Source organism: Oncorhynchus masou, chromosome 23 (genome assembly GCF_036934945.1).
Source record: "Oncorhynchus masou masou isolate Uvic2021 chromosome 23, UVic_Omas_1.1, whole genome shotgun sequence".
Taxonomy (NCBI): Eukaryota; Metazoa; Chordata; class Actinopteri; order Salmoniformes; family Salmonidae; genus Oncorhynchus; species Oncorhynchus masou.
This window is the reverse complement of record NC_088234.1, coordinates 64,552,670-64,566,605: the sequence shown is the minus strand read 5'-3', so window position 1 is coordinate 64,566,605 and position 13,936 is coordinate 64,552,670. Positions and strand designations below refer to the sequence as shown.

At 44.7% G+C, this 13,936-nt stretch overlaps 1 protein-coding gene across 1 annotated transcript in view; it reads left to right on the top strand.

Annotated features, from left to right (window-relative positions):
• Window positions 1-3,766, top strand: part of LOC135510062 (golgin subfamily A member 7B-like) — a 19,841-nt gene extending 16,075 nt beyond the window's left edge. The window contains exons 4-5 of the mRNA XM_064930865.1: window positions 1,045-1,146; window positions 2,000-3,766. Coding sequence (XP_064786937.1) covers window positions 1,045-1,146; window positions 2,000-2,086 — 189 coding nt within the window. The 3' untranslated portion in view covers window positions 2,087-3,766. The remainder of the gene's footprint in view (window positions 1-1,044; window positions 1,147-1,999) is intronic.
• The last annotated feature ends 10,170 nt before the right edge of the window (window positions 3,767-13,936 follow it).

Sequence of the window (13,936 nt, the reverse complement as noted above, 5' to 3'; positions counted from 1 at the left end):
ACCGAGAGACTGAAAAACAGCTGCTATCTCAAGGCCATCAGTTAAACAGCCATCACTAGATGGCTACCACCCGGTTACTCAACCCTGCACCTTAGAGGCTGCTGCCCCATATACATAGACATGGAATCACTGGTCACTTTAATAATGTTACTGCTTTACATACTGCTTCACTCATTTCATATGTATATATTGTTTTCTATTCAACTCTATTTTAGTTTTAATGCCACTCTGACATTGCTCATCCTAATATTTATTAATTTAATTCTTTTACTTTTAGATTTGTGTGTATTGTTGTGAGTTAGATACTACTGCACTGTTGGAGTTAGGAACACAAGCATTTCGCCCGCAATAACATCTGCTAAATATGAGTATGTGACCAGTAACATCTGCTAAATATGTGTCTGTGACCTGTAACATTTGATTGGATTGCCATTGCCTGCATTGTGGGAGGCGCTATTGTCAACCAATTATTATGGTGATTTTGTTTGACCATACGTGAACATGACCAAGACGAGACTGAAACAAGAACCACTTTGCTGTGATTTGAGTATACAGTGGAGATATACAAATAAATGTGTATATATATATATATATATACTGTACGTAAGAGTGAGGGGTAAAGATTCTTTAGCATTTTGCCTATTGAATTTTTCAATCTAAGCTCTCTCTCCCCTCTCTCTCTCTCCCTTCTTTCTCTCTTCTCTCCCTCTTTCTCTCTCTCTCTCTCTGTCTGTCTGTCTGTCTGTCTGTCTGTCTGTCTGTCTGTCTGTCTGTCTGTCTGTCTTTCACCCTCTCCCCTCCCCCCTCTCTCTCCTCTCTTTCTCTCTTCTCTCTCTCTCCCTCTCTCTCTCTCTCTCTCTGTCTCTCTCTCTCTCGCTCTTTCTCTCTCTGTCTGTCTGTCTCTGTCTTTCTCTGTCTGTCTGTCTGTCTGTCTGTCTGTCTGTCTGTCTGTCTGTCTTTCACTCTCTCCCCCCCCCCCCTCTCTCTCTCTCTGTCTCTGTCTTTCTCCCTCCACCTCCTCTCTCTCTCCTCTCCCTCTATCAGATGTTGAAGAAGATCTCAGGGTACATCCAGGAGCAGAATGAGAAGATCTACGCCCCCAGAGGTCTATTACTGACAGACCCTATAGAGAGAGGCATGAGAGTCGTATCCTTTTGAGCGATAAATTGGTCTATTGTTACACAGCTGGTCTTATTTCTAATCTCAGAACCATGCTAGAACTTTAATAGGAAGTGAGGGGTTGGTTTATAGGGTTGACTGCTGGTGAGTAAGTGACAACACAAAGCCTCAAAAGTAAATGTTTTGAGGGTTAGAGGGCTATATTAGTCTGGTTGTAGCTCACAAAAAAATGGTTTCTTCCTAATTTTCTCCCCCCTCCTCTGTGACTCCCCCTGGAGCTGCTGTCTCCTCTGTCACTCCCCCTGGAGCTGCTGTCTCCTCTGTCACTCCCCCTGGAGCTGCTGTCTCATCTGTCACTCCCCCTGGAACTGCTGTCTCATCGGTCACTCCCCCTGGCGCTGTTGTTTCCTCTGTCACTCCCCCCTGGAGCTGCTCTCTCCTCTGTCACTCTACAGGGAAAGGCAGGGATAAAGATAATGGGTACTATTCCATATTCCCAATATAGTGCACTACTTTTGGCCAGGATCCATGGGGCTATATAGTGAATAGGTGCCATTTGGTACACAGTGATGTGTCCAGTGGATCATCACACTGGCCTTGCTGGATTGTCCCTCTCTCTCCTGAGAGAATGAGAAACACAGAGGGATAACAGAAGGCCAAGCTATTACCTACACAATAATCACTTTTTTACACAGTGCTAAGTATTGTGTATGTGTGTGTGTGTGTGTCAATGTGCATTGTTGCGTGACTGTACCAATTGACACCATCTGACACATAGTACTCAGTGTCCCACACCATCTCTCTCTCTCTCTCTCTCTCTCTCTCTCTCTCTCTCTCTCTCTCTCTCTCTCTCTCATACTCCTTAATCCCTGTCCTTCAGATCGAGGTGAGTGTGTTTGAGGACCGCGGCTCGAGCGGCTCTAGCCACAGCAGCAGTGTGTCGTCTGGTGGCAGCAGCCAGCGGTGACTGGAGGATCAGCACCAGGGATATGGGTACCACCACAGAAGCGGCAGATCTTTCACCAACATCCGCATGCTGAAACAAGAGAGCACCCGCTTCTGATTATAGATGTATATCAATGTAATCAATATACTATCTCTAGTTTAGAGTATAGATGCATATCTAATCAATATACTGTCTCTAGTTCTGAGTATAGATGCATATGTCATACAGGAAGTAAACATTGATTGTATATACTACCTGTAGATGTGTGCTAGGGAGACTAAAGAGAGAGGCCAGGATGAGGCTACTGAAGAACAGGAGCAGACATGGAAACACACATTTTGAGTATCTGATGGTTAGACTCATGTTTCTGCAGACTACTCATTCAGCCGACTGTCATTCTGCTGTGTCGCCATTCCCTGTGTTTCCATGACTTCAATTGGAACTATTACGCCATAGCCAATACAGATGTAGGATCTTAATTTGATCAACCTGTTCCAGGAGAACTTTCCTGCTAAGCAGGAAATGTAAAATGTGTAGTGTATTTGAGGTTTAAAAAGGCTTCTGAAGTCTGTAATTTCCAAAATGTTAACGTGTCAATTTCCACTTAAAAAATGGATCAACCCCTACAAATATGTGAATTAATTATAATCCACAAAGTAATTCACATTTCCTGTTGCTGCAGGATTATTTTCCTGATGTAGCAAACTGGAATATTTTGAAGCAGTAGTATTTTATTTATTTTATTTCACCTTTATTTAACCAGGTATGCCAGTTGAGAATAAGTTCTCATTTACAACTGCGACCTGGCCAAGATAAAGCAAAGCGGTGCGACATAAACAACAACACAGAGTTACACATGGGATAAACAAACGTACAGTCAATAACACAAAAGAAAATCTGTATACAGTGTGTGCAAATGAATTAAGGAGGTAAGGCAATAAATAGGCCACAATTTAGCAATTAACACTGGAGTGATAGATGTGCAGATGAAGATTGTCAAGTAGAACTACTGGTGTGCAAAAGAGCAGAAAAAAACAAATATGGGGATGAGGTAGGTAGTTGGTTGGATGGGCTATTTACAGATGGGCTGTGTGCAGCTGCAGCGATCGGTAACCTGCTCTGACAGCTGATGCTTACAGTTAGTGAGGGAGATATAAGTCTCCAACTTCAGTGATTTTCGCAATTCGTTCCAGTCTTTGGCAGCAGAGAACTGGAAGGAATGGCGGCCAAAGGAGGTGTTGGCTTTGGGGATGACCAGTAAAATATATACCTGCTGGAGCGCGTGCTACAGGTGGGTGTTGCTATGGTGACCAGTGGGCTGAGATATGGCGGAGCTTTACCTAGCAAAGACTTATAGATGACCTGGAGCCAGGGGTTGGCGACGAATATGTAGCGAGGACCAGCCAACGAGGTATACAGGAGAGTTTACAGTCTAGCCAGACACCTAGGTATTTATAGTTCGGGGATTCGGAGGGATTTGTTCACTTGCCTTTCGAAGACTTTAGAAAAGCACGGCAGGGTGGATATAGGTTTGCAAGAGTTTGGGTCTAGAGTGTCTCCCCCTTTGAAGAGAGGGATGACGCGGCCACTTTCCAGTCTTCAGGAATCTCAGATGATATGAAAGAGAGGTTGAACAGACTAGAAATAGGGTTTGTGACAATGGCGGAGGATCCTTTTAGGAAGAGAGGGTCCAGATTGTCCAGCCCAGCAGATTTGTAGGGATCCAGATTCTGCAGGTCTTTCAGGACATCAGCTGTCTGGATTTGGGTGAAGGGGAAGGGGGAGGGGGGGTCTTGGGCCAGTTGCTGCGGGGGGTCAGAGCTGTTGGCTGGGGTTGGGGTAGACAGGTGGAAAGCATGGCCAGCCGTTGAAATTCTCGCTTATTGTGAATTTATCGGTGGTGACAGTGTTTCCTAGCCTCAGTGCAGTGGGCAGCTGAGAGGAGGTGCTCTTATTCTCCATGGACTTTACAGTGTCCCAAACCTTTTTAGAATTAGTGCTGTAGGACGACAATTTCTGTTTGAAAAAGCTAGCCTTTGCTTTCCTATCTGACTGTGTATATTGGTTCATGACTTCCCTGAAAAGTTGAATATCGTGGGGACTATTTAAAGCTAGTGCGGTGTGCCACAGGGTGTTTTTGTGCTGGTCAAGGGCAGTCAAGTCTGGAGTGAACCAAGGGCTATATCTGTTCTTAGTTCAACATTTTTTGAATGGGGCATGCTTATTTAAGATGGTGAGGAAGGCACCTCCTCTACTGACGGGGATGAGGTCAATATCCTTCCAGGATACCCGGACCAGGTCGTTTAGAAAGGCCTTCTCGCAGAACTGTTTAAGAGAGCGTTTGACTGTGATGAAGGGTGGTCGTTTGACCCGTAGCGGACACAGGCAATGAAGCAGCAGAAGTGTATTTAGAGGGCAAGTTGGTCAGGATGATTTCTAAGAGAGTGCTCATGGTAACGGATTAGGGTTGTACCTGGTAGGTTCCTTGATAATTTGTGTGAGACAGAGGGCATCTAGCTTAGATTGTAGGACAGCCAGGGTGTTAAGCATATCCCAGTTTAGGTCACCTAACAGTACGAACACTGACGATAGATGGGGGGGCAATCAATTCACATATGGTGTCCTGGGCACAGCTGGGAGCTGAGGGGGGTCTCTAACAAGTGGCAACAGTGAGGGACTTAGTTCTGGAGAGATGTATTTTAGAGATGTAGAAGCTCGAACTGTTTGGGCATAGACCTGGAAAGTAGGATAGAACTCTGCAGGCCATCTCTACAGTAGATTGCAACTCCGCCCCCTTTAGCAGTTCTATCTTGACAAAAAATGTTGTAATTGGGGATGGAAATTTCAGAATTAATTTTTGGTGGTCTTCCTTACCCAGGATTCAGACGGCTAGGACATCAGGGTTGGCGGAGTGTGCCAAAGCAGTGAATGAAGCAATCTTAGGGAGGAGGCTTCTGATGTTAACATGCATGAACCCTAGTCTTATCTTGTTACAGAAGTCAACAAATGAGAGTGCCTGGGGACACACAGAGCCTGGGTTAACCTCTACATAACCAGAGGAACTGCAGTTCGGAAATGAGATTAAAAGGAGCAGACTTCTGGGCGTGGTAGGATAGATTCAGGGCATAATGCACAGACAAGGGCATGGTAAGGTGCGAGTACAGTGGAGGTAAACCTAGGCATTGAGTGACAATGAGAGAGGCTTCATCTCTGGAAACGCCAGTTAAGCTAGGTGAGGTCTCCGCATAAGTGGGGGGTGGGGCAAGGGAGCTAACAGAGGCATGTAGAGCGGGACTATGGGCTCCACAGTAAAACAAAACAATGAGAACTACCCTAAACAACAGTATACAAGGCATTTTGACATTAAAGAGAGGCATAAAGCAGTCACAGGTGTTGATTAGAGAGCTAAAACAACAACGGGTTAACAGCTAGGACAACAACAACGGGTAAATGGCGATGAATGGGTAGAGAGGGTCAGTTAGCTACACACAGGGCCTGAGTTCGAACCTGGGGTCGACAGATAAACTAAATTAAGTACTGTGTTAATGAACAGTCCATTAGGCGTCAGCTGGGTAGCCAAGTGATTATAGGGTCCAATGAGCAGCAATGGACGAAACAGGGAGCCGCTTTGCAATCGTCACTACGCTAAGCGAGCGGGAGACACGGCGCTCCGATCAAATAAAATGTATTTATATAGCCCTTCTTACATCAGCTGATATCTCAAAGTGCTGTACAGAAACCCAGCCTAAAACCCCAAACAGCAAGCAATGCAGGTGTAGACGCACGGTGGCTAGGAAAAACTCCCTAGAAAGGCCAAAACCTAGGAAGAAACCTAGAGAGGAACCAGGCTATGAGGGGTGGCAGGTCTTCTTCTGGCGGTGCTGGGTGGAGATTATATCAGAACATGGCCAAGATGTTCAAATGTTCATAAATGACCAGCATGGTCAAATAATAATAATCACAGTAGTTGTCGAGGGTGCAACAAGTCAGCACCTCAGGAGTAAATGTCAGTTGGCTTTTCATAGCCAATCATTGAGTGCGTCTCTACCACTCCTGCTGTCTCTAGAGAGTTGAAAACAGCAGTTCTGGGACAGGTAGCACGTCCGGTGAACTCTATAGGCTCTATAGGAGAAAGCTCTGAAAGCTGTTTGCTTAGAAATTCTAGGGACAATTAGGTGGCCTGTGTCTTGTGACCGTAGCGTACGTGTAGGTATGTACGGCAGGACCAAATCAGAAAGATAGGTAGGAGCAAGCCCATGTAATGCTTTGTAGGTTAGCAGTAAACCTTGACATCAGCCCTTGCCTTAACAGGAAGCCAGTGTAGGGAGGCTAGCACTGGAGTAATATGATACATTTTTTGGGTTCTAGTCATAATTCTAGCAGCCGTATTTAAGCACTAACTGTTTATTTAGTGCTTTATCCGGGTAGTCAGAAAGTAGAGCATTGCAGTAGTCTAACCTAAAGTATCAAAAGCATGGATTCATTTGTCTGCATCATTTTTAGACAGAAAGTTTCTGATTTTTGCAATGTTACGGATATGGAAAAAAAGCTGTCCTTGAAACAGTCTTGATATGTTCGTCAAAAGAGAGATCAGGGTCCAGAGTAACACCAAGGTCCTTTACAGTTTTATTTGAGACGACTGTACAACCATCAAGATTCATTGTCAGATTCAACAGAAGATCTCTTTGTTTCTTGGGACATCGAACAAGCATCTCTGTTTTGTCTGAGTTTAAAAGTAGAACGTTTGCAGCCATCCACTTCCTTATGTCTGAAACACAGGTTTCTAGGGAGGGAACTTTTGGGGCTTCACCATGTTTCATTGAAATGTATGTGTGTCATCCGTGTCATCCGCATAGCAGTGAAAGTTAACATGTTTTTGAATGACATCCCCAAGAGGTCAAATATATAGTGAAAACAATAGTGGTCCTAAAACGGAACCTTGAGGAACACCGATATAGGCCATTCGTTTTTTCTATTTTCTGGGTCGGTTTGGCTTTTTCAAGAGAGGCATTATTACTGCCAATGTTAGTGAGCTTGGTACACATCCGGTAGGTAGAGAGCCATGTATTATGTTCAACATAGGAGGGCCAAGCACAGGAAGCAGCTCTTTCAGTAGTTTAGTTGGAATAGGGTCCAGTATGCAGCTTGAAGGTTTAGAGGCCATGATTATTTTCATCATTGTGTCAAGAGATATAGTACTAAAACACTTGAGTGTCTCCCTTGATCCTAGGTCCTGGCAGAGTTGTGCAGACTCAGGACAACTGAGCTTTGGAGGAATACGCAGATTTAAAGAGGAGCCTGTAATTTGCTTTCTAATGATCATGATCTTTTCCTCAAGTAAGTTCATGAATGTATTACTGCTGAAGTGAAGGTCATCCTCTCTTGGGGAATGTTGCTTTTTAGTTAGCTTTGCGACAGTATCAAAAATACATTTTAGATTGTTCTTATTTTCCTCAAATAAGTTGAAAAAATAGGATGATCGAGCAGCAGTGAGGGCTCTTCGATATTGCACGGTACTGTCTTTCCAAGCCAGTCGGAAGACTTCCAGTTTGGTGTGGCGCCATTTCCGTTCCAATTTTCTGGAAGCTTGCTTCAGAGCTCGGGTATTTTCTATAAACTAGGGAGCTAGTTTCTTATGACAAATGTTTTATAGTTGTTAGGGGTGCAACTGCGTCTAGGGTATTGCACAAAGTTAAATTGAGTTCCTCAGTTAGGTGGTTAACTGATTTTTGTCCTCTGACGTCCTTGGGTAGTCAGTCTGGAAGGGCATTGAGGAATCTTTGGGTTGTCTGAGAATTTATAGCACGACTTTTGATGCTCCTTGGTTGGGGTCTGAGCAGAATATTTGTTGTGATTGCAAACGTAATAAAATGGTGGTCGGATAGTCCAGGGTTATGAGGAAAAACAATAAGATCCACAACATTTATTTTATGGGACAAAACTAGGTCCAAAGTATGACTGTGGCAGTGAGTAGGTCCAGAGACATGTTGGACAAAATCCACTGAGTCGATAATGGCTCCGAAAGCCTTTTGGAGTGGGTCTGTGGACTTTTCCATTGTGAATATTAAAGTCACCAAAAATTAGAATATTATCTGCCATGACTACAAGGTCCGATAGGAATTCAGGGAACTCAGTGAGGATTGCTGTATATGGCCCAGGAGGCCTGTAAACAGTAGCTATAAAAGGTGATTGGGTAGGATGCATAGATTTCATGACTAGGAGCTCAAAAGACGAAAATGTCGTTTTTTTTTGTCAATTGAAATTTGCTATCGTAAATGTTAGCTACACCTCCGCCTTTGCGGGACGCACGGGGGGTATGGTCACTAGTGTAACCAGGAGGTGAGGCCTCATTTAACACAGTAAATTCATCAGGCTTAAGCAATGTTTCAATCAGGCCAATCACAGCAAGATTATGATCAGTGATTAGTTCATGGACTACAACTGCCTTTGAAGCGAGGGATCTAACATTAAGTAACCCTATTTTGAGATGTGAGGTAGCACGATCTCTTTCAATAATGGCAAGAATGGAGGTCTTTATTCTAGTGAGATTGCTAAGGCGAACACTGCCATGTTTAGTTTTGCCCAACCTAGGTTGAGGCACAGACACGGTCTCAATGGGGATAGCTGAGCTGACTACACTGACTGTGCTAGTGGCAGACTCCACTAAGCTGGCAGGCTGGCTAACAGCCTGCTGCCTGACCTGCACCCTATTTCATTGTGGAGCTAGGGGAGTTAGAGCCCTGTCTATGTTCGTAGATAAGATTGGAGCACCCCTCCATTTAGGATGGAGTCCGTCACTCCTCAACAGGCCAGGCTTGGTCCTGTTTGTGGGTGAGTCCCAGAAAGAGGGCCAATTATATACAAATTATATATTTTGGGAGGGTCAGAAAACAGTTTTCAACCAGTGATTGAGTTGTGAGACTCTGCTGTAGAGCTCATCACTCCCCCTAACTGGGAGGGGGCCAGAGACAATTACTCAATGCCGACACATCTTTCTAGCTGATTTACACGTTGAATCTATGTTGCACTTGGTGACCTCTGACACTTTCATCCTAACATCATTGGTGCGACGTGGATAACAATATCTCTATGCTCTCTACACTCGCCAGTTTTAGCTTTAGCCAGCACCATCTTCAGATTAGCCTTAACGTCGGTAGCCCTGCCCCCTGGTAAACAGTGTATGATCGCTGGATGATTAGTTTTAAGTCTAACACTGCGGATAATGGAGTCGCCAATGACTAGGGTTTTCAATTTGTCTGCGCTAATGGTGGGAGCCTTCGGCGTCTACTCGCTGCTTAATGGGGAGAACCAGTTGAAAGTTTTTGTCGGCTGAATGAGTGACACCGGTTAAGCATTCCTACAGCATTTCCCTCCAGAAGCCATGAGAAAGTTGTCCGGCTGCGGGGACCGTGCGAGGGGATTTATACTAACGTTACTATCTGTACTTACTGGTGGCACAGACTCTGTTTCATCCTTTCCTACACTGAAATTACCCTTGCCTTACGATTGCGTCTGAAGCTGGGCTTGCAGCATGAGTACAGCGACTGCAATTAGAAGGCATCATGCTAATGTTACTACTTAGCTTCGGCTGTTGGAGGTCTTGACGAACCATGTCCAGATAAAGCGTCTGGAGTGAAAAAGTTGAGTGAAGGAAAAACAAAAAATTTGAACGGTAATTAAAAAGTAAAAAACGTAAAGTTGTCAGGTAGCAAAGTAAGGTTGGCAACAAAACGCACAGCAGCACGTAAACAAAATGGCCCAACGGCAAGTAGCTGGGTCCTCACCCACATCAACAACGCAGAGGCCGGTTGATGGCACACTTACTGATAATATTTTTGAAAGACTTGTGAACGCTGACGTGTCCTGCCCTGTTCTGTTTCTACCTACTGCTTCAGCTTCCTGTGTGTGTGTGTGTGTGTGTGTGTGTGTGTGTGTGTGTGTGTGTGTGTGTGTGTGTGTGTGTGTGTGTGTGTGTGTGTGTGTGTGTGTGTGTGTGTGTGTGTGTGTGTGTGTGTGTGTGTGTGTGTGTGTGTGTGCATGGGAAAGACTGCTAGTTCTCCTGGGTCATTTCACATGGATCTGGCTCGGACTTCAAAACACTGAAACACCTTGGATTATTTATCCATGCTGATTTAGAGCACTGGGTACTGGTGATCCACAGCGCAACACTCACACAGACACACACACATCCACAAATGCATGCACACAGGCATATGCACAAACAAACACTGAGTGTACAAAACATTAGGAACATCTTCCTAATATTCGGTTGCACCCCCATTTGCCCTCAGAACAGCCTCAATTCTTCAGGGATGGACTCTACAAGTTTTCAAAAGCATTACACAGAGATTCTGGCCCATGTTGACTCCAATGCTTCCCACAGTCAAGTTAGCTGGATGTCTTTTGGGTGGTGGACCATTCTTGATACACTCAGGAAACTGTTGAGAGTGAAAAACCCAGCAGCGTTGCAGTTCTTGACACACTCATACCGGAGTGCCGAGGACCTACTACCATACCCTGTTCAAAGACACTTCAGTTTTGTCTTGCACATTCACCCTCAGATTGGCACACATAAACAACATGTCTAAATTGTCTCATGGCTTAAAAATTCTTCTTTAACATGTCTCCTCCCCTTCATCTACACTGATCAAAGTGGATTTAACAGGTGACATCAATAAGGGATCATAGCTGTCAACTGGATTCAGCTGGTCAGTCTGTCATGGAAAGTTCCTAATGTTTTGTACTCTCAGTGTATGCAGACACACACAGACACACACACACACCTTTGGCCCCTGGCCTTGCGTTCCTGCACACATAGTCCTGGCAGCCCCACATTCAGTCAGACCAGATGGTCTTAGGTCAGAGACACACACATACTCCCTCACTCCCTTGCTCACCTCTCTCCCTCCCTTGCTCCCTCCATCCTTCCTTCTACCCTCCCTTGCTCTGTCCTTCCATCCATCCTTCCTTCTTTCCCTCCCTCCCCCTCCCTGCCTCACTCCCTCACAGCCAAGCAGTGTTCTCTGTTTGTGGTCTCAGCTCATTGGAATCACAAGCAAACCTGCAGCCCTTTAAAGTCATGCTTTTCCCTGGGCTGTAGCACTTCTAAACTCCCTGGCTAATTACAGATTGTTCGTTACTCCAAACGAGCCTGTACAAGGTTTATTTAGACATATGTGGTTCACAGAAGATAGTGTGTGTGGTTTTAACACTACAGCTGGATAATGACTGTTCCCTGGTTCTCTATATTTAGGGACTACAGCTGGATAATGACTGTTCCCTGGTTCTCTATATTTAGGGACTACAGCTGGATAATGACTGTTCCCTGGTTCTCTATATTCAGGGACTACAGCTGGATAATGACTGTTCCCTGGTTCTCTATATTCAGGGACTACAGCTGGATAATGACTGTTCCCTGGTTCTCTATATTTAGGGACCTACCGGTGTTAATGTTTGTGTGTGTGTTTGTGTGTGTGGCGGGACTCCCTCTCTTTCACACACACACACACACACACACACACACACACACACACACACACACACACACACACACACACACACACACACACACACACACACACACACACACACACACACGCACACGCACACAAACACAAACACAGAGAGAGGGAGATCAGTTGATTAGGAGTAAAGTGGAGACTGATTACATTTCTCTATGCCAGCTGTGTTATTGGGTTTTTATCTGTGGGCCCTTGGCTATCACAGTCAACCATAGAGATAAAATAACATAAAGGAATATCTCCATTGGTATAACTACTGTGTTATCAAACCACACAATGGGACTTTAAAGCAAGTCGCTGAGTCCATTGACCTTGGGAAAATGTAGTTGCGCTTACTCTCTCTCTCTCTCTCTCTCTCTCTCTCCCTCCTCTCTCTCTCGCTCTCTCTCTGTCGCTCTCTCTCTGTCTCTCTCTGTCTCTCTCTGTCTGTCTCTGTCTCTCTCTATGTCTCTGTCTCTCTCTCTCTATGTCTCTCGTTTTCTCTATTTATGTCTTTCATTTTCTCTCCCTGTCTCTCGTTTTCTCTCTCTATGTCTCTCGTTTTCTCTCCCTGTCTCTCTCCCTGTCGCTCTCTCTCCCTCTCTCTCACTCTCTCCCTCTCTCTGTCTTGCACTCTCTCCCTCTCTCTCTCCCTCTCTCTCTCTCTCTCTCTCTCTGTCTCTCTCATTTTCTCTCTCTCTCGTTTTCTCTCTGTATGTCTCTCGTTTTCTCTCTCTATGTCTCTCGTTTTCTCTCACTATGTCTCTCGTTTTCTCTCTTGTTTCTCTCTCTCTCCCTCAGTCTCCTTCTTTAGCTCTCTCTCTCTCTCCCTCTCTCTCTCCCTCTCTCTCTCGCTCTCTCTCTGTCGCTCTCTCTCTGTCTCTCTCTGTCTCTGTCTGTCTCTCTCTGTCTCTCTCTGTCTCTCTCTGTCTCTCTCTATGTCTCTGTCTCTCTCTCTATGTCTCTCGTTTTCTCTATTTATGTCTTTCATTTTCTCTCCCTGTCTCTCGTTTTCTCTCTCTATGTCTCTCGTTTTCTCTCCCTGTCTCTCTCCCTGTCGCTCTCTCTCCCTCTCTCTCACTCTCTCTCTCCCTCTCTCTGTCTTGCACTCTCTCCCTCTCTCTCTCTCTCTCTCTCTGTCTCTCTCTCTCGTTTTCTCTCTCTATGTCTCTCGTTTTCTCTCTCTGTCTCTCATTTTCTCTCACTATGTCTCTCGTTTTCTCTCTCTATGTCTCTCGTTTTCTCTCTCCCTCAGTCTCCTTCTTTAGCTCTCTCTCTCTCTCTCTCTCTCTCTCTCTCTCTCTCTCTCTCTCTCTCTCTCTCTCTCTCTCTCTCTCTCTCTCTCTCTCTCTCTCTCTCTCAAACACACAGACACATTCTCACATACATTTTAATCACCGTCTCTAGTGTGTGGACTGAGGAAGTTGCCATAAGACAGATCCAAGGTCAGTTTTGTGATTTACAACTGATGGTCACGGTTAGGATTGAGGGAGAGTAATCTTACCCTGGATTTACCCTTTAAATCTTACCCTTTAAGTCTGTACTCATTCAGCTTGATTGTGTATCCTATTGTGCTTCGAAACCTCCTCTGCTCTCTGATCAGCCTCCTGTGCTTTCGAAGCCTTCATATTTTCTCTCTGTGGATTGGTTACAAAACCTGGGGCTGACTGACCAATAAAAAGACACTGCCAACAAACAAATTGGTGGGGTCTATGGATATGTATCTGAGCCAATCAGTGACCTTGTAAATAACCTTTGAACTGTTGTACATGTAAACATGGTTGTCCCTATCTGGTCATGCTAGAAAAAAACAGAACTATATGGTGCTTTCTGACCACCAATCAATTTGAATGATGTTGACATTTTTGTTTCTACCATGGCCATGTACTAATATCTACTCTGTAAAAGTGTAAATCTGATGATGAGGATGATGACGACGACGAATATAATGATGATGATGATGGCGATGACGATGAGAAAGATACTCAGGGGAGGAGGATCCGAAGGTGCCAAATATGTAAAAGAGAAGACATGCATACCTGTATTGACTGACAGAATGTAATAGTTTTGTGTAGCATACGGAGAGAAAAAGAGACCTAATGGGATTTTGGCTATGATGTTTTGTATCTATTTCCCCAGAGTCAGATGAACTTGGGGATACCGTTTGTACGTCTTTGTATCCATTATGAAGGGAGTTGGAGGAAGTTTCGCAAAACAATGGTAACTAGTGTTAGCACAATGACTGGAAGTCTGGTAGCAGATATAGTGAGAGAAATCTGGTAGCAGATACCCACAGACTTCCAGTCATTTTTGTTAACATTAGTTAGCAATTGTGCTAGCTTTAGTTAGTAACTTCCTTCAAACAAGACAC